Genomic DNA, 23,457 nt, shown 5'->3' with positions numbered 1-23,457 from the left:
GAGTAAGAAACCACCAACGTTTTGGCATCACTGTGCCTGATGCGGAAACGTTGGTGGTTTCTTACCCAAGAAATGACTGGGAGTTTATACATAGAGTGTGCGACTCTATTTATAGCTTCCAGTTTATTCACCGTTAGTCAGCACCTCTACACTAAATAATATTATCTGGGTGTGCGCCAGCTCATGCTTTTTATTACACTAATTGGTGTTAATGCAAGATGAAAATAAATGGAAAAAAAACACTACACTTAAAGGGAAAATCCACTCAAACAATATTTAGGTATTTCTTTCCTTTAGTCCACTGTTAATACAACATCATCATGATTATGTGGACTAATGAAAAAAAGAAATCCCTTTAAGGTAGGTTGGCAAAAAGTAAACAGTACTTTGGTGAATGTCATGAGTTCAGAGGCATTGATCAAACTCTTAAAACAATGTAACTAAACTATCTAACCCTATACACAAATGGGGGGGTGCTACAATATATGACACATTTCACATCTGAGAAATACAATGCAAGAAAGATTCGAGAGAAGGGAGAGGATTTAAGGAAATACTGACATTTCTTGCTGGGAATTACCAAAGTAAAGTTTTCTACAGTAAATATCTGCAAAAATGATTGACACTGCCATCAGTAGGTCCTACATTTGTAGATATAGATGTGCAAAGAGCAACAATCAGTCACAAAAACACCATGATTTTTTCAACCCTACACTGGTGAAGAAATAAGCATAAAATAAATGCTAGTGAGACTCAAAGTTAACAGCGCAGATTTTAGTGTTAGGAATTCGCTCATGGGGTGATCCTTCAGTAATTCTTTTTTAAAATAGCACATTCCCAGCACTACATAGCTTATCACAGTTCTAAAATGTACTTCCTAATGGAATATAAAAATGTTTTGAAAATGTCTCATGGATCTAACATCTGTACTGTACACTGCATCTTTGGTAGAAATATAGACAAGTATGCAATATTAATTATTGTCTTACAGACCCAATGAGAAACATTTGGCACAGAAACGTGTCACAAGCAGGATGAGAGAAGTCCTAAAATTGCTGATCACGTTGCCCCAAAATCTTGTGCGCTACCTGCTGTGATATATATTCTGTATTAGGACAAACATTGCAGATAAATAGTTCTCAATAAATATTTTAATTAGCCAGATTTATTGACAAAGGTATAAATAAAGTATTCTGTCACAGCCTTTCAAAGGTAAACTCAGCGATATGACGTAGATGCATAAAGTAAAACAGCATAGTGGGTCAATTTCTGCAACAACTAAGAGTTTTGAAGCGCGAGGCTCAACTTCTCTGTTTTTGTCTCCTGGCTCCAACGCTGTAACAGTGTGAAGCGAACCCATACACATGCGAAGATACTGTGTGACTGTGTGAGAGTGAAGTCTTGCATCTCGCTCATCTCAATATCTGCGGTGCTGCTCATGGCAACGTCATTTCGCTGAGTCTACTTTTAAAATTGCCCCAAAAAATGAGAAATATTGCACTTTTTAAAATAGTGCCACAAAAGGACTTGCTCTCTCAATCAGATAATATTTTAATCTAGCGCCTGATATTGGTGGGTCTTTACCAAATCAAGGCATTACATTCAGAGGTATATTCTACGTTGTGCAACACTGTTTCTGGCTATTCAGTATCTTCCTTAGAGCACAGTACAGTACTTTGTGAGGTTGCTTGGATAAATATTTCTAAAAAAGTTAGTCATGAACTCCAACCCCTTCACTGAATGTCATTCAAGCCAAACTGGCATTATGATTATGGCAAAGAAGGATGAGAAGTCAAACGTGCACCCCTGTTTTCACAATTTTTATACACTCACAGCAGGATTTCCTTCATCTTCACATACTTCCTCTGTAAAAGGGCACTAAGCTAAAAATACCTCAAAGTCCCAACCAGCAAGAGGCCAGTGTTAGAGACATGTGCCTGGTAGAGAGACAGTTTCCTGGTTCCCAGAGGCCAGTAGTGGTGTTGGGGGGAGGTGGGGTGATGAGGGCTGGGGTTTCTATTGGTCAGTTGGAGACAGATGGCCCGCTGTGGTTGGTCAGGGTCAGGTCATGTAGCGTGTGATTGCGCGCAGGGCGTATAGAAGTTCTGCCTGCATCCTGGCCTCCATTAGGAGTAGGTTTACATGGACCTGGAGGGGGCAGGGTGGCCAGAGGATTAGCATACCATACATACTATAACACAGTGCAGTTACTTTATATAACTGGAATGGTATGGACTGTAGTATGGAGACAGCCATTGAGCTGTAAAATGGATATGTATTTGCAGAATGTAGCACAAGGCTATAAAAGACATCACTGAGTCTGATATGTAAACCAAGTGAGATTCTGTTGAGATAATACTTTTTAATGGGGTCTGAAGGAAAAGCGGTTTGTACAGACATCATAATTACTAACTGAGGTGAACGCTACTGTCCTCATTACGTCTGGGATGAGATGTTTGTTCCAGGTTGTCTTGACCTGAGCTTTAAGTACAAGACAATGACCCATTTCTATGCTGCTGGTTTGAATAATACACGGTGTAACTCGCTCGTCTTTCATCTCTTTCAGCCCAGTCAGATTCCAACAGGGGGGCTCTCTGCAACTCAAACACAATAACAGCATGTTCCTGCTGCCAAGAGCTTCATTTCCTCCAGCTCTGCTCAATAGTCCTAGTGTACTCATGAGCCAAAGCCTCCTGCACAAACAATCTAACAGCATGACCAGCCCTGCCACTGAACTCTGGCCTAGTTACAAAGACATATCAGGGTTCACAAGATCCTTTTTGTGGCTGTTGACAGTGTATGCTTTGGCAAAGCAAAGGGTTGTTTTTCAAAGGATTCACACGTACACAAACACCATAAGATTATACCCCCTCACAAACACGAGCATCTGCAGTTTTCTAACCTTCTCGGAGTGGCGGAACTGCCTCCAGTAGCTGTCGTACATGCGACGAGTGGTCCTCTCTGGATAACACGTTACGGTCTTTATATAGACCTTCAGACTGCGTTCCAATAGCTGATTCACCTCCCCATAGTCATAGTCATCATATCTGCAGACAGGACATCAACCATCAAGCCTGGAGCATCACTTTACGGTCTGCTACGGACTACTCCAGGACTTCAATAATCACTTACTCACTCATTTAAATATTATCACACTATCTTGATTGATGCTAAGTGTCCACACTTACACATACATTTCTCATGCACTGAGGATAGAGGGCGCTGATGCCTTACCTGATGCCATACATGCAGTGCACGTAGTTGAAGAGTGCACGTCGGAGCATGGTGGTGTCCACGTCCTCATGACTGGCCATGTTGTAGTAGGTCAGGTCACACGCTGTCCGGAACTTGTCGTCCAGCAGCAGCCCGATGTCTGAATAAAGCCTGTTGACCAGAGAGAAACCATGGTCCTCCCACGAGTAGTCCTACAGACAGAGACAGAGAGAAAGAGCGAAGTTGTTCAGAAGTGACTGTTGAATCTATAGGTCTTGCACTTATGGCATGACAGTGGAATTAAGATGAAGTTATCACCGACCTGTGCTCTAAATGTTGGTGGATTGTCCTCCCCGTGTCGAGCAAAGTCCTGGTACCCAAAGGTGGCATCCTCCACAAACCGAGACACTTTGGATGTGGGCATCACCTCATCCTCCAAATCTGCAGAGTCACAATAGAGATGGATCATAATCAGTCATCACTTCATCACTCAGAGAGAGAGAGACAACAGGAACAGGTGTGGTTGCAGTACCTCCAGAGCCCACCAGAAGGCTCTCTTTCTTCTCCTTCTCGAAGCGTGTGGCCATCTCCTCCTGCGAGGCCTCATCCTCCTCTCTCTCCTCCTGCAGCCTCTTCATTCTGTCCATCAGCGCCTCCAACTCACTGACCGAGTCTGTGGTCTGAAACACACACAACAAACCAGAACTCTATTATTATGACAATAGAGTTACACATACTTAGATACAATCCCTCCAAAAACACACGTAGCTAAATCAACTAAGTAAAGCATAGATCAACAGTAAGTCATGCATGTCATCTCACCTCTGGGCTAGTGCTGCTGAGATCTCGGTCCAGGTGATGGTCGCTGGCCAGGTCACATGTACAGTAGTTGCTGATGTAGACTGACTGGAAGCCATTGGCGTTTGGTGTGTCCACCTGGGGGTTGATGCCACTGCCAAACACAAAGCTGGCCAGGGCATGGAAATGGGCCAATAGGACCACAGCATGGACCAGCTCTGCCAAAGACCAACTGTGCTCCCCTGTCTTAACCAAGTTCTGAAGTAGAGGGGGAGAGAAAGAGGTTTACTGTGAGTTACTTTGTGTGCGTATGTGGATAAAAGTTGTGTTTATGAATAGATATAGATATCATATGTGCATATGTGAATAATGTACTTGAATATGAGTGTTTTATGCATGTTTGTGTTCTAACCTGAATGTGCACCTTGGTGATGAGCCAAGGTCTGTGTGCTAGGAGCTTGTTGATCTCGTTGAGGTTCCTCAGTCTCTGAGGGACGTACTGCAGGCCCTTCAGCCAGTCCAGACACACCCCCATCCTGTAGAACTCACGCACATGCAGAGAGACCAGGAAGGAACACTGGTGACGCGCTGCAGCCTGGAGAGAGAGAGAGAGGGGAGGCTTTCATTTTTTATAGCCTACTGGGAAAACTCTTCCTTTACTGCATGTACTTTGTATGTTTTCTACTGTCTAAACACTATACTTTTCTGTTCTGTACACTATATTCTGGGTAGTACGGTATTTTACAGTCCTGTTTTAGTTGCCACTCAGCATGTAGCAGGCATAGCAGACTAATATTAAAGCATACCGTGCCTGTACATGCATGATCTATACTAAATTAACTTTTTATATGCATGTTGTATACTGTTAATTCTAAGCATTACATAGTTTCCACATGGTTCTTTAACACTGCATTGCATTCAGCCTTTCCTCCTGACATAACATGCTGTGTCATTAAGAGTGAGGGGGCTGACTTTGACCTAGTTGTGGGCCACATCAGGAACAGGGTGAGGTGGGCTGGGGCTGGGGTCAGGGTGGTTGGGAGGACCCTCTGAGTTGGCTACATAACAAAGCTCCACAGACGGAGCTGTTGAGTGGCCAGTGTGCCTAAGCACAGGGCAAACACTGCCCTGCTAAATGTCTCCACTCTCTCTCACTCTCTCTCTACTAGCTACAGAAGCCTCCTCAGTCCTGCACCCCCCCAGGGGAATCTCAGCCCTGAGACGAAAGTTTAAACGCCATACAGAAAAACATAATCCGTCACTTCGGGACAGCCATTGGTTATTAGGGAAATGGGTCAATAGTAGATATGAATAGGTAGGAGATTTGTGTTAGGTAGGTCTCCTGAGCAGGGAGAGGGATAATCTAAGGGAGGACGTATCTATGCAGGAGACATCCCCCTCGGCTTAGCTTGACCTATCCTGTACCATGCAGCTGCAGGTAGAAGCTGCCCGTAGGATCAGCTTACCATAAACATATCCTAACCTCCACCATTACAGGGAACAATGGCTGCGTCTGAAATGGCATGCTATATATAGTACACTACTTTTGACGAGTTCCCAGGGCTCTGGTCAAAAGTAGTTCACTATATAGGGAAATATGATGCAATTTCAGACACACCCAATGATAACCTCTTGTTCATCCTACTCCAGTGTTTACCATGATGGCAATGTAGTGTCGGCAGTGGAGAGGCAAGGGGCCGTCCATCCTCAGCAGGTAGAACTGGCTGTGCAGGAAGGACTCCAGGTAGTGGGGGTGCAGTCCCATCACCTGGGTCAGGTGGTCCACGCGGCCCGACGGAGTGTAGGCCTCGGCTAGGAGCTGCTCTGTGAGGGGGTCCACTTGGGACTCCTCCACAATCTGGAACCAGGGAGGAGGGATAGGGGGAAGGGGTCAGGCAGGACAGGGAAGAGGGGTTTCAGTTAGGCAATGTGTATTGAATCGTGTTACAGTAAAGATACTGCTGCTGCAGTAATCTAAAACATGGTTTACACCTCTAAATTCGAGGCTAGGGGAAGATAAAGACAAAGGGGAAAGAGCGAGAGAGATTAAGCTAAAGTGACTGAAAGAAAATGAGAGTGTAAGCAGGACAGGGGGAAATATAGCCTCAAGACAGAGAAAGAAAGCATTTTCTCACCTCTTCCTTTGGAATGAAGGCACTTGGTCCACTGGAGAAGGGTCGCGGCACCCTGACTCCTTTCTCCTGAGACAAGAGCGGCAGAGAAGGAAACTGGGTTAGCTAAGGAACCATACTACACAAGGAATTTAGATGTACAACCACACTTTTAGCACAGCCTAAAATGAACTCTTAGCCATGTTGGGAAACAAAGAAAAAACCTTAAAATGAAGAGAAAAAAAGAGGACATTGGGAAAGTATTCAGTCGCCTTGACTATTTCCACATTACAGCCTTATTCTAAAAAAATAAATCCATCAATCTACACACAATACCCCATAATGACAGAGCAAAAACAGGTTTAGAAATGTTTGCAAATATATTCACCAAAAAAAACGGATATCACATTTACATAAGTATTCAGACCCTTTACTCAGTACTTTGTTGAAGCACCTTTTGCAGCGATTACAGCCTCGATGCTACAAGCTTGGCACACCGGTATTTGGGGAGTTTCTCCCATTCTTCTCTGCAGATCCTCTCACGCTCTGTCAGGTTGGATGGGGAGCGTCGCTGTACAGCTATTTTCAGGTCTTTCCAGAGATGTTCAATGGGGTTGAAGTCCTGGCTCTGGCTGGGCCACTCAAGGAAATTCAGAGACTTGTCCCGAAGCCACTCCTGCATTGTCTTGGCTGTGTGCCTAGGGTCGTTGTCCTGTTGGAAGGTGAACCTTCGCCCCAGTCTGCTGTCCTGAGCGCACTGGAGCAGGTTTTCATCAAGGATCTCTCTGTACTTCACTCCGTTCATCTTTCCCTCGGTCCTGACTAGTCTCCCATTACCTGCCGCTGAAAAACATCCCCACAGCAGGATGCTGCCACCACCATGCTTCACCGTAGGGATGGTGCCAGGTTTCCTCCAGATGTGAGGCCAAAGAGCTCAATCTTGGTTTCATCAGATGGCTTGGTTTTTGCTCTGACATGCAATGTCAACTGTGGGACCGTTATATAGACAGGTGTGTGCCTTTCCAAATCATGTCCAATCAATAGAATTTACCACAGGTGGACTCCAATCAAGTTGTAGAAACATCTCAAGGATGATCAATGGAAACAGGATGCACCTGAGCTCAATTTCGAGTCTCATAGCAAAGGATCTGAATACTTATGTAAATAAGGTATTCATTATGGGGTATTGCATGTAGATTGATGAGGAAAACATTTTAATTTAATCCAGAATAAGGCTGTAACTTAACAAAATGTGGAAAAAGGGAAGGGGTCTGAATACTTTCCGAATGCACTGTATAGAAGTGAGGTTTGATATGTTTTTTTTTTTTTTTTTTTCACCTTTATTTAACCAGGTAAGCCAGTTGAGAACAAGTTCTCATTTACAACTGCGACCTGGCCAAGATAAAGCAAAGCAGTGCGATAAAAACAACAACACAGAGTTACATATGGGGTAAAATAAAACATAAAGTAAAAAATACAACAGAAAATATGTATACAGTGTGTGCAAATGTAGCAAGTTATGGAGGTAAGGCAATAAATAGGCCATAGTGCAAAATAATTACAATTAGTATTAACACTGGAATGATAGATGTGCAAGAGATGATGTGCAAATAGAGATACTGGGGTGCAAATGAGCAAAATAAATAACAATATGGGGATGAGGTAGTTGGGTGGGCTAATTTCAGATGGGCTGTGTACAGGTGCAGTGATCGGTAAGGTGCTCTGACAACTGATGCTTAAAGTTAGTGAGGGAGATAAGAGTCTCCAGCTTCAAGGATCGGTAGGATAGTCAGTTTTACAAGGGCATGTTTGGCAGCATGAGTGAAGGAGGCTTTGTTGCGAAATAGGAAGCCGATTCTAGATTTAACTTTGGATTGGAGATGCTTAATGTGAGTCTGGAAGGAGAGTTTACAGTCAAACCAGACACCTAGGTATTTGTAGTTGTCCACATACTCTAGGTCAGACCCATCGAGAGTAGTGATTCTAGTCGGGTGGGCGGGTACCAGCAGCGTTCGATTGAAGAGCATGCATTTAGTTTTACTAGTGTTTAAGAGCAGTTGGAGGCTACTGAAGGAGTGTTGTATGGCATTGAAGCTCGTTTGGAGGTTTGTTAACACAGTGTCCAATGAAGGGCCAGATGATCATTGATATACACCAGTGTTTCTCAATTATTTTCTGTTACGCCCCCCCTAGGAAGAAGTAAACATTTCGCGCCCCCCAACTCTCCGCCGCGACTGTAAATAGTATCATTTGTCTATAAAATTGTTAGAAGTACAGCTCTGCATAACATTGTATCCTTATTAACATTAAAGAAAACAAAAAAAGAAAAAAGAAAGAAATATAGATCAACTTACAACAAAGAATAACTTTATTAACATTGTTTTTTAAGTCTGTAACAGAAAAGACTTAAAGTGCATCAATTTGCCTGAAATTAAAACAAAATTTCAATCCTTATTTAAACTGTAAACATTTTTTGACCATTTGATACTGAAAAATAAAATTAAATATAATCAATAAATAATAATAAATTCAAATTGATCAGCAACATTAACTCAGGAGCACAATATATGAAACACTTTGACCTACAGTGGGGGAAAAAAGTATTTAGTCAGCCACCAATTGTGCATGTTCTCCCACTTAAAAAGATGAAAGAGGCCTGTAATTTTCATCATAGGTACACGTCAACTATGACAGACAAATTTAGGGGAAAAAATCCAGAAAATCACATTGTAGGATTTTTTATGAATTTATTTGCAAATTATGGTGGAAAATAAATATTTGGTCACCTACAAACAAGCAAGATTTCTGGCTCTCACAGACCTGTAACTTCTTCTTTAAGAGGCTCCTGTGTCCTCCACTCGTTACCTGTATTAATGGCACCTGTTTGAACTTGTTATCAGTATAAAAGACACCTGTCCACTACCTCAAACAGTCACACTCCAAACTCCACTATGGCCAAGACCAAAGAGCTGTCAAAGGACACCAGAAACAAATTTGTAGACCTGCACCAGGCTGGGAAGACTGAATCTGCAATAGGTAAGCAGCTTGGTTTGAAGAAATCAACTGTGGGAGCAATTATTAGGAAATGGAAGACATACAAGACCACTGATAATCTCCCTCGATCTGGGGCTCCACGCAAGATCTCACCCCGTGGGGTCAAAATGATCACAAGAATGGTGAGCAAAAATCCCAGAACCACACGGGGGGGACCTAGTGAATGACCTGCAGAGAGCTGGGACCAAAGTAACAAAGCCTACCATCAGTAACACACTACGCCGCCAGGGACCCAAATCCTGCAGTGCCAGACGTGTCCCCCTGCTTAAGCCAGTACATGTCCAGGCCCGTCTGAAGTTTGCTAGAGTGCATTTGGATGATCCAGAAGAGGATTGGGAGAATGTCATATGGTCAGATGAAACCAAAATATAACTTTTTGGTAAAAACTCAACTCGTCGTGTTTGGAGGACAAAGAATGCTGAGTTGCATCCAAAGAACGCCATACCTACTGTGAAGCATGGGGGTGGAAACATCATGCTTTGGGGCTGTTTTTCTGCAAAGGGACCAGGACGACTGATCCGTGTAAAGGAAAGAATGAATGGGGCCATGTATCGTGAGATTTTTGAGTGAAAACCTCTTTCCATCAGCAAGGGCATTGAAGATGAAACGTGGCTGGGTCTTTCAGCATGACATTGATCCCAAACACACCACCCGGGCAACGAAGGAGTGGCTTCGTAAGAAGCATTTCAAGGTCCTGGAGTGGCCTAGCCAGTCTCCAGATCTCAACCCCATAGAAAATCTTTGGAGGGAGTTGAAAGTCCGTGTTGCCCAGCGACAGCCCCAAAACATCACTGCTCTAGAGGAGATCTGCATGGAGGAATGGGCCAAAATACCAGCAACAGTGTGTGAAAACCTTGTGAAGACTTACAGAAAACGTTTGACCTGTGTCATTGCCAACAAAGGGTATATAACAAAGTATTGAGAAACTTTTGTTATTGACCAAATACGTATTATCCACCATAATTTGCAAATAAATTCATTAAAAATCCTACAATGTGATTTTCTGGATTATTTTTTCTCATTTTGTCTGTCATAGTTGACGTGTACCTATGATGAAAATTACAGGCCTCTCATCTTTTTAAGTGGGAGAACTTGCACAATTGGTGGCTGACTAAATACATTTTTTCCCCACTGTATAAAACAAAAATGAATAAAACAATTTGTGCTGATTTTTTTTTTTTTTAAATGAGGAAGTCAGGATTAATGGCTACAATGAGCACGTTTTGCAGTGCACAGCTTTTCGAAGCGGGGTTTGAAGCATGATACTGCAAATCTCAGCTCCTGCTCAATGTTTAGCTGGGACCTGTACTTGGTCTTCAGTGCAGCAACAGCAGAGAAGCCAGAGTGGATACTGCCTCTCTACACTCAGCCAGAATTCACTCAGTGTCTGTGATGTGAACCTCAGTCTCAATGTGGAGTCAGACGTCATATCAATGTGGTCCTCTGTAGCTCAGCTGGTAGAGCACAGCGCTTGTAACGCCAAGGTAGTGGGTTCGGGACCACCCATACACAAAAATGTATGCACGCATGACTGTAAGTCGCTTTGGATAAAAGCGTCTGCTAAATGGCATATTATTATTATTATAATGAACTGGTCCTCCTCTGCAGAGCTGAAACCAGTTGGAGCTGGTGCATTGAAAGGATCTCTCACCCAGTCATATTGGGACCTGTTTTCAGGGAAGTACTTTTTAAAGAATCCCATCAGTGATGAAATATGCTCCTTAATATATGGAATCACTGAGGTGGCATCATAGTCAGTAGTGTCAACAAATTCATGCAGGTTCTCAAATGAATCAGTATTTCCTTCATCAAGTCAGCTGCCCCACATTGCAAGCTTTAGAGTGAAAGAGCTGATCTTGTCTGTGACCTGAGGGAGGTGTTTATCTTTCCCTTGAAGCTGTAGATTTAGTTCATTTAGCTTTCCAAATAAGTCACTCAGGTAGGCCAGTTTTGCCAGGAAGTTCTCATCACTCAATTTTTCTGCGAGGTCATACTTGTGCTCCTGCTCCGAAAACATTCTTATCTGCTCTCTGAGCTCAAAAACTCGGGACAAGGCTTTTCCTCGTGACAGCCACCTTGCTTCACTGTGAAACAGCACAGCTTGATGTTCAGCTCCCATCTCTTCACAGATAGCAGAGAAGACTCTTGTTTTTAGTGGTCTGGTCTTTATAAAATTGACTACACCTACTATGTCAGTCATAACCTCACTTAATTCAGAGGAAAGGTGCCTTGATGCCAGTGCTTCTCTGTGTATAACACAGTATGTCCACTCAGCATTAGGTGAGGCCTTCTTGATGAGTGCCCGAAGTCCTTTTCTCATCCCTGCCGTGGTCTGTGCACCATCACTGCAAACACCAATGCAGTTCTCCCACTTTAAACCATTCTCAGTCAGGAAGCAGTCCAGCATTTTGAATAGCTCTTCAGCTGTGGCTCTGTCTCTGACATATTTACAAAAAAGTAGATCCTCACACAGGGAGTTTGTCATGTCAAAACGTACATAAGCGATAAACAAACAGTCTTTGTTGCTGTCAGTTGCTTCATCGAACTGTAAGGCAAAACGTTTGTCTTTGAGTTTATCTACCAGCTGTTCTTTAAGATCGTTAGCAATGTCATTTATACGTCTGGCGACAGTGTCATTGGACAGAGGGATAGTTTTTTTTTTTGCAGCACTTGCGTCATCCAGCATGACAGAGACCATGTCTAATGCTGTAGGCAGTATCAGCTCCTCTGCTATGGAGTGTTTTTTTTTGCACTGAGCAATTTGGTACGCCACCTTATATGATGCTAACAGTGCTCGCTGGTTTACTGAAGTAGCATTCACAAAGCGGGACGATTGTTGGCAATATTCGGCACGTTTCGCTGAAAAAAACTCAAGCGGCTTATCAGCGTGATTGGGGTGTAATGTCTTTAAGTGACGCCTTAATTTATTTGGCTTCATGCTGTCCGCTGCCAACATTTTTAGACACAGTAAACATACCGGTCTTTCCTCGTCTCCCACCGTAGTCACAGTGAAGCCAAGCGCTACATACGATTCGTCATATTTCCTCGTCTTAGCTTTCGGGAGACTTACGTTTGTCTCATTATCTCCGTCTCTCTCCGCCTTTCTTTTCATCCCTGTTAAATATTTTTCCATGGTGTCTCTTAAGGGTTTGTTATCTGCACTTCATATCTCCTGCTCTGTGCTGTGTGCTCTTGTTCGGTGCAAAGAAAACCTACTCCCTGCGGCAAAAAAAAGCATGTTCCCCGGGGTCACACGCGCCCCCCCTTGGCATCGCTCCGAGCCCCCCCAGGGGGGCGCGCCCCACTATTTGAGAAGGACTGATATACACAGAGAAAAGAGTCGGCCCAATAATTGAACCCTGTGGCACCCCCATAGAGACTGCCATAAGTCCAGACAACAGGCCCTCCGATTTGACACATTGAACTCTATCTGAGAAGTAGTTGGTGAACCAGGCGAGGCAGTCATTTGAGAAACCAAGGCTATTTAGTCTGCCAATAAGAATGCGGTGGTTGACAGAGTCGAAAGCCTTGGCCAGGTCGATGAAGACGGCTGCACAGTACTGTCTATTATCGATCACGGTTATAATATCGTTTAGGACCTTGAGCGTGGCTGAGGTGCACCCATGACCAGCTCGGAAACCGGATTGCATAGCAGAGAAGGTACGGTGGGATTCGAAATGGTCGGTGATCTGTTTGTTAACTTGGCTTTCAAAAACTTTCGAAAGGCAGGGCAGGATGGATATAGGTCTGTAACAGTTTGGATCTAGAGTGTCACCCCCTTTGAAGCGGCAGCTTTCCAATCTCTGGGGATCTCAGACGTTACGAAAGAGATGGGCGGCAGGTAGCCCAGCGGGTAAGAGAATTGAGCCAGTAACCGAAAGTACACTGGTTCGAATCCCTGAGCCGACTAGGTGTGCCCATAAACAAGGCATCGAACCCTAATTGCTCCTGTAAGTCGCTCTGGATAAGAGTGTCTGCTAAGTGACCAAAATGTAACAGCCAGGCTTTTGTGCATCAATCCGTTTGCTCAGAGGTAAAGTAACCCCCTCCTCTCGTAACCTTTTGAGATGAGCAAACAGCCTGTGTGCACACACATTAGCCATGGAACATTGGGAACAAGTCCTGGGCAGAGGAAAGAACGGCAGCTTTATGGTTCACATTGTCGTGTGTGTGTGCGTGCGTGTGTGCATGCGTGTGTGTGAGTCTGGCATGTTAAAGTGTAGATTTATGTTAGGTTGTGTATGTCAGACCAGTACATCTATTGAAGTTAATGTACTGAGAGCTCTGAGGAGAGAGGGAGGTTAAAGAGATCTCTATAAACGGGGATGGGGGGAGAACATGATGTATCTTCCCAGAGGCAGTGGTGTAAAGTAACTAAGTAAAAATACTTTTAAATAATACACTGTACAAAAATATAAATGCAACATGTAAAGTGTTGGTCCCATGTTTCATGAGCTGAAATAAAAGATCCCAGAAATTGTCCATATTTACATTTAAGTCATTTAGCAGACGCTCTTATCCAGAGCGACTTACAGTTAGTGAGTGCATACATTTTCATACTGGCCCCCCGTGGGAATCGAACCCACAACCCTGGCGTTGCAAGCACCATGCTCTACCAACTGAGCTACAGGAGGCCTATGCACAAAAAATGTATTTCTCTCACATTTTGTGTACAAATCTGTTTACATCCCTGTTAGTGAGCATTTCTCCTTTGCCAATATAATTAATCCACCTGACAGGTGTGGCATATCAAGAAGCTGATTAAACAGCATGATCATTACACAGGTGCACTGTGTGCTGGGAACAATAAATGGCCACTCTACTGCAGAAATGTCCACCAGAGCTGTTGCCAGAGAATTTAATGTTAATTTCTCTACCATAAGCCGCCTCCAACGTTGTTTTAGAGAATTTGGCAGTACGTCCAACCAGCCCCACAACCACAGACCATGTGTAACCACGCCAGCCCAGGACTTCCACATCTGGCTTCTTCACCTGCGGGATAGTCTGAGACCAGCCCCCCAGACAGCTGATGAAACTGTGGGTTTGCACAACCGAAGAATTTCTGCAAAAACTGTCAGAAACCGTCTCAGGGAAGCTCATCTGCGTGCTCATCATCCTCACCAGGGTTTTGACCTGACTGCAGTTCGACGTCGTAATTGACTTCAGTGGGCAAATGCTCACCTTCGATGGCCACTGGCACGCTGGAGAAGTGTGCTCTTCGCGGATGAATCCCGATTTCAACTGGTGTCATGTGGGCGAGTGGTTTGCTGATGTCAACGTTGTGAACTGAGTGCCCCATTGTGGTGGTGGGGTTATGGTATGGGCAGGCATACGCTATGGACAACGAACACAATTGCATTTTATCGATGCCAATTTGATTGCACAGAGATACCGTGATGAGATCCTGAGGCCCATTGTCATGCCATTCATCTTCTGCCATCACCTCATGTTTCAACATGATAATGCCGCAAGGATCTATACACAATTCCTGGAAACTGAAAATGTCCCAGTTCTTCCATGGCCTGCAGACTCACCAGACATGTCACCCATTGAGCATGTTTGGGATGCTCTGGATCGATGTGTACAACAGCGTGTTCCAGTTTGCGACAATATCCAGCAACTTGGCACAGCCATTGAAGAGGAGTGGGACAACATTCCACAGGCCACAATCAACAGACTGATCAACTCTATGTGAAGGAGATGTGTCGCGCTGCATGAGGCAAATGACAGATTTTCTGATCCACGACCCTAACTTGTTTTTAAAGTATCTGTGACCAACAGATGGATATCTGTATTCCCAGTCATGTGAAATCCATAGATTAGGGCCTAATGATTTTATTTCAATTGACTGATTTCCTTATATGAACTGTAACTCACTAAAATCTTTGAAATGGTTGCATGTTGCATTTTCTATATTTCTTTACAAGGATAGTAAAACAAGGAAAATTGGGGACATTTCGTCGGTCCCCACAAGGAAAAAGGCTATTTTACACTTAGGGGTTAGGTTTAGGGTTACAATTAGAGTGAGGGGTTAGAGTTAGGGGTTTGGGGTTAGGATTAGGTTTAGGGAAAATAAGATTTTGAATGGGAATCAATTGTTTGGTATCTGGAAAATGTATCCAGTTTCTCTGGACTAAAACCCAACTAGTGTACTATATTATGGATTGGCATGTGGTCTCCCGATTAAATGGGCGGTGAAGTCGATGTGCTTGGTGTACATATCCCGGAAAAGTTGAGCGATCTTGCAACTATTAACTTTGATCGAAAACTTAGCAAAATAGATAAAATCTTGAAACCATGGAGAGGGAAACACCTATCCATTTATGGGAAGATTACCCTGATCAATTCTCTAGTGATATCACAGTTTACATATTTAGTCATGGTTCTACCGACTCCAGGATAATCATTTTTCAAATAATGGCAGACATTTTTTTTCTCACTTTATTTGGAATGGCAAACCAGATAAAGTTAAATGAGCATTTTATATAACGAACATGAGTTTAGAGGATTTAAATATTAAATATTAAGGCATTAAACCTCTCTCTTAAAGCCTCCATTGTACTGAAATTGTATCTACTGTAAATCCAAATTGGATTTCTAGCAAGCTTCTAAGAGAGGCCCATCCTATGCTTAAGAGTGGTATCTTTGCCTTTTTACAGATTAAAACCTTACAAAAGTATCCTCCTTTTAAATGAAGTCATACAGAGTTGGCTACAATTTCAATTTCATCCTCCAGAAAAGGCAGATCTAATATTACAGCAAATTATATGGCTAAAGTCCAATATACCGATAGAGAAAAAATATGAAAAAATGTACATTAAGGGTATAATATTTATGAAGGACATTGTAAACAAGAACTGTAAAATTAAGTCACACAAGCAACTAACAACAGTGTATGGAGGTGTATGCTTAATACATATGGGGGGGAAGAACGAGTCAGAGAGGCCCCTCTCTGTTCCAGTGGCATATGTCTTGTTACATAACAGACCTTTGAATGTGCCTTCTGTCAATAGACAGGCAATTTCCTGTGAATTTAGCTAATTGGGTTGAAGCCCTGTGTCTCCCACTGCCACCCTGTGACACAGACAGACAGACAGACAGACAGACCTGCACTGGGCTGCAGACAGGTGCAACCTGATAGTAATCCCTCCCTCTTGCCCCCTCTCTCTCTCCATCCCCCTCTCCTCTCCTCTCCTATCTGCCCTCTGTCTGTCTGGCCCTTTGTGTGTGATGAGTGTCTGTTGCTGGGGCAGCGTGGCTGATGCAACTACCTGAGATGACACAGAGAGATGTGGCTTAAGTGCTGCTATCTATCCTGCCCTGTGCAGATCTAAAAAGAGTCTGGACCCGTCTGCCTCCATCATCTCCATCACAAAAAAAATGAATAGACAGTTGTAATTGTGGGATAAGTATTTGTTAAATAAGTAATAAAGTGATCAAAAACAAGAATCTTACATCATAATTAAAGATAAATTAAGTAAAATATCAAGTGACCGTTATATTTCTCTCTCAGTAAACTGTAATTTCCAACTAATAGGTTTTCTGTTGAGAACAACCTGTATAAAACCTTTTGGATTCAACCTACAAAATAAAATATCTATAGTCTCTGCCTTTACCAGTATATGTACAGTACCAGTCAAATGTTTGGACACACCTACTCATTCCAGGGTTTTTATTTATTTTTACTATTTTCTACATTGTAGAATAATAGCAAAGACATCAAAACTATGAAATAACACATATGGAATCATGTAGTAACCAAAAAAGTGTTAAACAAATCAAAATATATTTTACATGTATATTTGAGATTCTTCAAAGTAGCTACTGTCACACCAGCCTTCGCTTTGGCTCCCCCTCCTGTCCAGCTCAGGCGTTCGGCATCGCCGGCCTTCTAGCTGCTGCTGAACCTACTGCTGGCAAATGCCCTTCACTCATCAACCCCGGACTTGTCTCGTCATCATTACACACACCTGGTTCCAATCCCCACTCTATCACTGTATATATACTCCCTCTGCCATTTGTCTTTGTCGGTCATTGTAAATGTTACTTGTTTTCCTGAGAGGAATCGCTCCTACTATTTCCTGAGTACTTTTTATTTTGCACTTTGGGTTCGCCCTGTGCCTTCTTGTTTATGAAGATATATTTTGACCACAACAGCATTTGGGTTTTATCCCGCTTTGATCTATGGTGCTTAAATAAATTCAGTAGTTCTAAATCTGTGACAGCTTCCTGCCTACTCCTCTCTACACCAGTGACAGCCACCCTTTGCCTTGATGACAGCTTTGCACACTCTTGGTATTCTCTCAACCAGCTTCATGAGGTAGTCACCTGGAATGCATTTAAATTAACAAGTGTGCCTTGTTAAACGTTAATTTGTGGAATTTCTATCCTTCTTAATGCGTTTGGGCCAATCCGTTGTGTTGTGACAAGGTAGGGGTGGTATACAGAATATAGCCCTATTTGGTAAAAGACCAAGTCCATATTATGGCAAGAACAGCTCAAATAAGCTAAGAGAAAAGACAGTCCATCATTACTTTAAGACATGAAGGTCAGTCAATCCGGAAAATGTGAAGAACTTTGAAAGTTTCTTCAAGTGCAGTCGCAAAAACCATAAAGCGCTATGATGAAACTGGCTCTCATGAGGACCACCACAGGAAAGGAAGACCCAGAGTCACCTCTGCTGCAGAGGAGAAGATTCAAGGGTTTTTCTTTATTTTTGCTATTTTCTACATTGTAGAATAATAGTGAGGATATCGTAGCTGTGGGGTGGCACATGTGGAATCATGTAGTGAACAGGGGGGTGTTGAACAGATCAGGGTATATTTTGTATTTGGGAGTCTTCGGGTGGCCGCCCTTTGTCTTGATGGCAGCTTTGCACACTCTTGGCATTCTCTCAACCAGCTTCACCTGGAGTGCTTTTCCAGCGGTCTTGAAGGGGTTCCCACGGATGCTGGGCACTTGTTGGCTGCTTTTCCTTCACTTTGCCGTCCCACTCACCCCAAACCATCTCAGTTGAGTTGGGGTCGGGGGGTTGTGGGGGCCAGGTCATGTGGTGCAGCACTCCATCACTCTCCTTCTTGGTAAAATGGCCCTTGCACAGCCTGGAGGTGTGTTGGGTCATTGTCCTGTTGAAAAACAAATGATAATCCCACTAAGCCCGGGCCAGATGGGGTGGCGTGTCGCTGTAGAGTGCTGTGGTGGCCATGCTGGTTAAGTGTGCCTTGAATTCTAAATAAGTCACGGACAGTGTCGCCGGCGGAGCACCCCCACAACATGGCACCTCCTCCTCCGTGTTTTGCGGTGGGAGATACGCATGCGGAGATTGTCCGTTCGCCCGCGCCGCGTCTCACAGAGACACGGTGGTTGCTCCTGTAAGTCGCTCTGGATAAGAGCGTCTGCTAAATGACTAAAATGTAAAAAAAAAAAAATGTAAGTTCATTAGAGTTACCAGCCACAGAAATTGCAGCCCAAATAAATGCTTCACAGAGTTCAAGTAACAAACATCTCAACATCAACTGTTCAGAGGAGACTGCGTGAATCAGGCCTTCATAGTCGAATTGCTGCAAAGAAACCACTAAAGGACACCAATAAGAAGAACAGACTTGCTTGGGCCAAGAAACACGACCAATATATATTAGACCGGTGGAAATCTGTCCTTTGGTCTGATGAGTCCAATTTTGAGATTTTTGGTTCCAACCACCATGTCTTTGTGAGATGCAGAGTAGGTGAACGGATGATCTCTGCATGTGTGGTTCCCACCGTGAAGCGTGGAGGAGGAGGTGTGATGGTGACACTGTCAGTGATTTATTTAGCATTCAAGGCACACTTAACCAGCATGGCTACCACAGCATTCTGCAGCAATACGCCATCCCATCTGGTTTGCGCTTAGTGGGACTATCATTTGTTTTTCAACAGGACAATGACCCAAAACACACCTACAGGCTGTGTAAGGGCTATTTGACCTAGGAGAGTGATGGAGTGCTGCATCAGATGACCTGGCCTCCACAATCAACAGACCTCAACCCAATTGAGATGGTTTGGGATGAGTTGGACCACAGAGTGAAGGAAAAGCAGCCAACAAGTGCTCAGCATATGTGGGAACTCCTTCAAGACTGTTGGAAAAGCATTCCTCATGAAGCTGGTTTAGAGAATGCCACGAGTGTGCAAAGCTGTCATCAAGGCAAAGGGTGGCTACTTTGAAGAATGTAAAATATAAAATATATTTTGATTTGTTTAACACTTCTTTGGTTACTACATGATTCCATATGTGTTATTTCATAGTTTTGATGTCTTCACTATTATTCTACAATGTAGAAAATAGTAAAAATAAAGAAAAAACCTTGAATGAGTAGGTGTGTCCAAACTTTTGACTGATACTGTATATCTGATTGAGGCATAGAGTATTTACCAGTATCTATTGGTAACTATAGAAGGCAGACATGAAAGAGTGTTTTTTTTCTGTCAGTGATGTTTGTCATGAAAGGGCTGACTCCGGTGTGCATACAGACAAAGCTGTCTCTAGGCATTGTAATCTGTGGATGTCCTCATGTTTTGTTGTTACACTGATAACTGTGGCAACAGGGACAGGGCAGAGTATTGATGCATTCATTGACTGAGACCTGCTTTTGAAGTTCTTCAACTGAATTTTGTTTTTCTGTGGATTTAGACAGAAGTAGAGATTTAGAAAGAAGTAGGAATTAAGTGGTGGATTTAGATAGAAGTAGGGATTAACTAGAAATATACCAAAACATTTATAGAAATGTACTTGATATGAATATTATACTTGAAGTCAATAGAAAAACATTTAAATAGTATTATATGAAAGATTACAAGCATTTTAGCATATAGGTTTCATGGTATGGTATAGTTGTCCAAATCTATAGACTCACATGCCTATAAAAAAGACTCAGTGAATCTGCAGACAAAAGGGAAGTGATGCAGTGGAAATATGATGACTATGCTAAACTAATATCAGTGGCAGTCTCTATTTGTTCTGCTAAATGTTTTTGAGTACATTCATTATGTAATGGATATGTACCATCTGTGTGCAACATGCAGATACTTTTGTAATGAGTCTACCATTTACATGCATACATTCTAGCATGGTCTATCCCCTCAAACAGACACCATGCCTGGACACTGGAAGTCCATTCAATTTATCAGTGTCAAAGGGTTGCTGCACATATCTCTAACACATTCCTCACAGGCCTACTAGAGTCCCACTCCAGGAATCTGGCCTCAGCTCAGTTCACATGAGGGAACAAGGAAACTATGAAACAGGCCTGCAATAGTTTCTCACAACACATTTAATTATATCATACATTCTCCTGAATTAAGTTTGTAAAACAAACCAACTGCAGACTTCTTCTCAACTACAGAATCTTTGTCTAAAATAAATAAAAGACTTGTAGGGTGCCAAAACTCTCTCCACTCAGTCTGTTCTTATGAAATCATCAATTCCCCCCAACTCTATTGCTATCATACTGATTGATGACCATCCTGGGAATTAAATCAATGCAAATGGGACAATCTGTTGCAGATTGTTGTCTGATATGTTTGTTTGGAAAAACAGCCCGATTGTCATAAAATCCGTTTTTAACATTCATGTTGTTCTTGGACTGCAAAAAGCCCATGATCAATGACTGTAAATTATTCGATTTGAGATTATTAAAATAGGCCTAAATCTAATAGGAATTACAAAAGATTCTGAAGCAATTCTATAGATGATGTTGAAATACAGAATGTAATGCAAAAATATCATTAAGGGAAGGATTAGACCTGTGAAAAGCAATATGTATGTCTGCGGTCTGAATCAGTAGATCAAATCAAAGTCTACTAAAGCCTATAGGCTACTTACTCCTGCAGGATCTAATTGACAACTTAATGATATTTCATCTAAATAGGAAGGAATAATAAATAGGCCTGACTAATCACCTTGATAAAACATGCTATTGGTCGACTAATAAAAGTAACATTTGGATAAATCAATCTGAAAACACCATACCTTTTTCCTTATCACCTTCTGACAGATGTTACAGATGTGAAATGGGTTGGGGGAGGTGAAGGAGTCCGAACTGAAGCTCATGCTGGCCGCCACTGTAACAGTCCAAGAGAATGTACTTTAAATTACTTTAGGCCTATGTCACTCTCTTGCAGGTGTGGCAGCGGTAGTGGTGGGTTGGAGTTGGAGTTGGAGTTTGGGAGACCGAAGAGTTGTTAAATCACGAAGCCGTGTTTCGCTCACCACACATAGCCAGGCAGTTCCGTGCGCGAACTTCCAACTTGGCTCTGCCGGAGGTAGGCACGCCCACCAGCCAATGGCGACGCACAACGGCCAGAGTAGTGTTTTTGCAAAACAACATACGCCTGCTCGCTTGAGTTAGCTATTTAAGGAAGAACTTTCCACAACCCGCATGCTTTTATTAGGCCCATGACAACTAAAAAGTAATTTGAATCTGTACCAAATAAAGCAAACAACAACCTTCAGCAAAATAATAAACGTTCATGAGTTTTCTTTGTGTTACCCAGTATAGATAAATTACAATGCATTTGCCATAAGTAATTTCAATTGGATAGAACAGCATAGATAGAACCAGGAAACAACATACTCTGGTATACAAGGTTTGTTTTAGTAATGGGCTATATAGTCAGGAATAAAGTTTTATGTAGTTGTGTGCGTAAATGTGTCTCTGTGTGTAAACAAACAAGATGAAAGATGAAGGCTCAGTAATTTGCAGAGCAAAGCAACACAGGCCTACAGCTAGGTAGATCTTCACGAATAAAACCATTATTTTCATATTTATACTAAAAACTATAAATACAGGCATAAAGGAAGGATCCTGCTTTTGTTTTTGGTGTATGGGGCCATGGTAGTACTGGTAGGCCTGGAGTGAGACACCCTACTTTCTGCAGGTATGCTGTAAGTTCTCTTTTATTTTAAATGCATTTTTAGTTCAGAGGAAGCAGAGAATAATGCATACAAATACAACATTGAGTCAGCAAACTGAAAGAGAGCAGTGGTGGTAACAAAACCACTCAGCAGAAATCTTGACCAAACCAGCCCCACAGACATGCAAAGACATGTAAAGACATGTCTCCTCATCTTTCACCTCCTCTCTTCTTCCTTTCAAGTCTCTCACCCAGGCAGTGGCGATTTTAGCATGTAAATCTTGGTGGAGCAAAACAAAATATACAGTGGGGAAAAAAAGTATTTAGTCAACCACCAATTGTGCAAGTTCTCCCACTTAAAAAGATGAGAGATGCCTGTAATTTTCATCATAGGTACACGTCAACTATGACAGACAAATTGAGGAAAAAAAATCCAGAAAATCACATTGTAGGATTTTTAATGAATTTATTTGCAAATTATGGTGGAAAATAAGTATTTGGTCACCTACAAACAAGCAAGATTTCTGTCTCTCACAGACCTGTAACTTCTTCTTTAAGAGGCTCCTCTGTCCTCCCCTCGTTTCCTGTATTAATGGCACCTGTTTGAACTTGTTATCAGTATAAAATACACCTGTCCACAACCTCAACCAGTCACACTCCAAACTCCACTATGGCCAAGACCAAAGAGCTGTCAAAGGACACCAGAAACAAAATTGTAGACCTGCACCAGGCTGGGAAGACTGAATCTGCAATAGGTAAGCAGCTTGGTTTGAAGAAATCAACTGTGGGAGCAATTATTAGGAAATGGAAGACATACAACACCACTGATAATCTCCCTCGATCTGGGGCTCCACGCAAGATCTCACGCCGTGGGGTCAAAATGATCACAAGAACGGTGAGCAAAAATCCCAGAACCACACGGGGGGGACCTAGTGAATGACCTGCAGAGAGCTGGGACCAAAGTAACAAAGCCTACCATCAGTAACACACTACGCCGCCAGGGACTCAAATCCTGCTGTGTCCCCCTGCTTAAGCCAGTACATGTTCAGGCCCATCTGAAGTTTGCTAGAGTGCATTTGGATGATCCAGAAGAGGATTGGGAGAATGTCATATGGTCAGATGAAACCAAAATATAACTTTTTGGTAAAAACTCAACTCGTCGTGTTTGGAGTACAAAGAATGCTGAGTTGCATCCAAAGAACACCATACCTACTGTGAAGCATGGGGGTGGAAACATCATGCTTTGGGGCTGTTTTTCTGCAAAGGGACCAGGACGACTGATCCGTGTAAAGGAAAGAATGAATGGGGCCATGTATCGTGAGATTTTGAGTGAAAACCTCCTTCCATCAGCAAGGGCATTGAAGATGAAACGTGGCTGGGTCTTTCAGCATGA

General features: G+C 42.8%; 1 protein-coding gene across 1 annotated transcript; it reads right to left on the bottom strand.

Annotated features, from left to right (window-relative positions):
* Window positions 1-473: 473 nt before the first annotated feature.
* LOC121573665 (sestrin-3-like) lies at window positions 474-21,457 on the bottom strand. The gene is made up of 10 exons (XM_041885814.2): window positions 21,181-21,457; window positions 6,147-6,212; window positions 5,669-5,869; window positions 4,424-4,606; window positions 4,036-4,269; window positions 3,746-3,893; window positions 3,536-3,654; window positions 3,235-3,425; window positions 2,903-3,047; window positions 474-2,148 (listed from the first exon to the last, which is right to left on the bottom strand). Exons 1-10 carry the CDS (start codon window positions 21,259-21,261, stop codon window positions 2,062-2,064), a joined length of 1,455 nt encoding a protein of 484 aa, XP_041741748.1. The 5' UTR covers window positions 21,262-21,457; the 3' UTR covers window positions 474-2,061.
* Between the last annotated feature and the right edge of the window lie 2,000 nt (window positions 21,458-23,457).

This window comes from Coregonus clupeaformis, chromosome 9, assembly GCF_020615455.1.
Source record: "Coregonus clupeaformis isolate EN_2021a chromosome 9, ASM2061545v1, whole genome shotgun sequence".
Taxonomy (NCBI): domain Eukaryota; kingdom Metazoa; phylum Chordata; class Actinopteri; order Salmoniformes; family Salmonidae; genus Coregonus; species Coregonus clupeaformis.
Note: the sequence above shows the minus strand (reverse complement) of the source record. Positions and strands in the feature narration are given on the sequence as shown.

What these genes read in the sequence shown, in the direction of transcription:
- LOC121573665 (XM_041885814.2), bottom strand. Translation starts at nt 21,261, where the DNA reads ATGAGCTTCAGTTCGGACTCCTTCACCTCCCCCAACCCATTTCACATC. An exon ending in CCTTCATTCCAAAGGAAGAG is followed by an intron (nt 5,870 to 6,146) that starts GTGAGAAAATGC and finishes CCCTGGTTCCAG; the next exon opens with ATTGTGGAGGAGTCCCAAGT. An exon ending in GACACTACATTGCCATCATG is followed by an intron (nt 4,607 to 5,668) that starts GTAAACACTGGA and finishes CTCTCTCTCCAG; the next exon opens with GCTGCAGCGCGTCACCAGTG.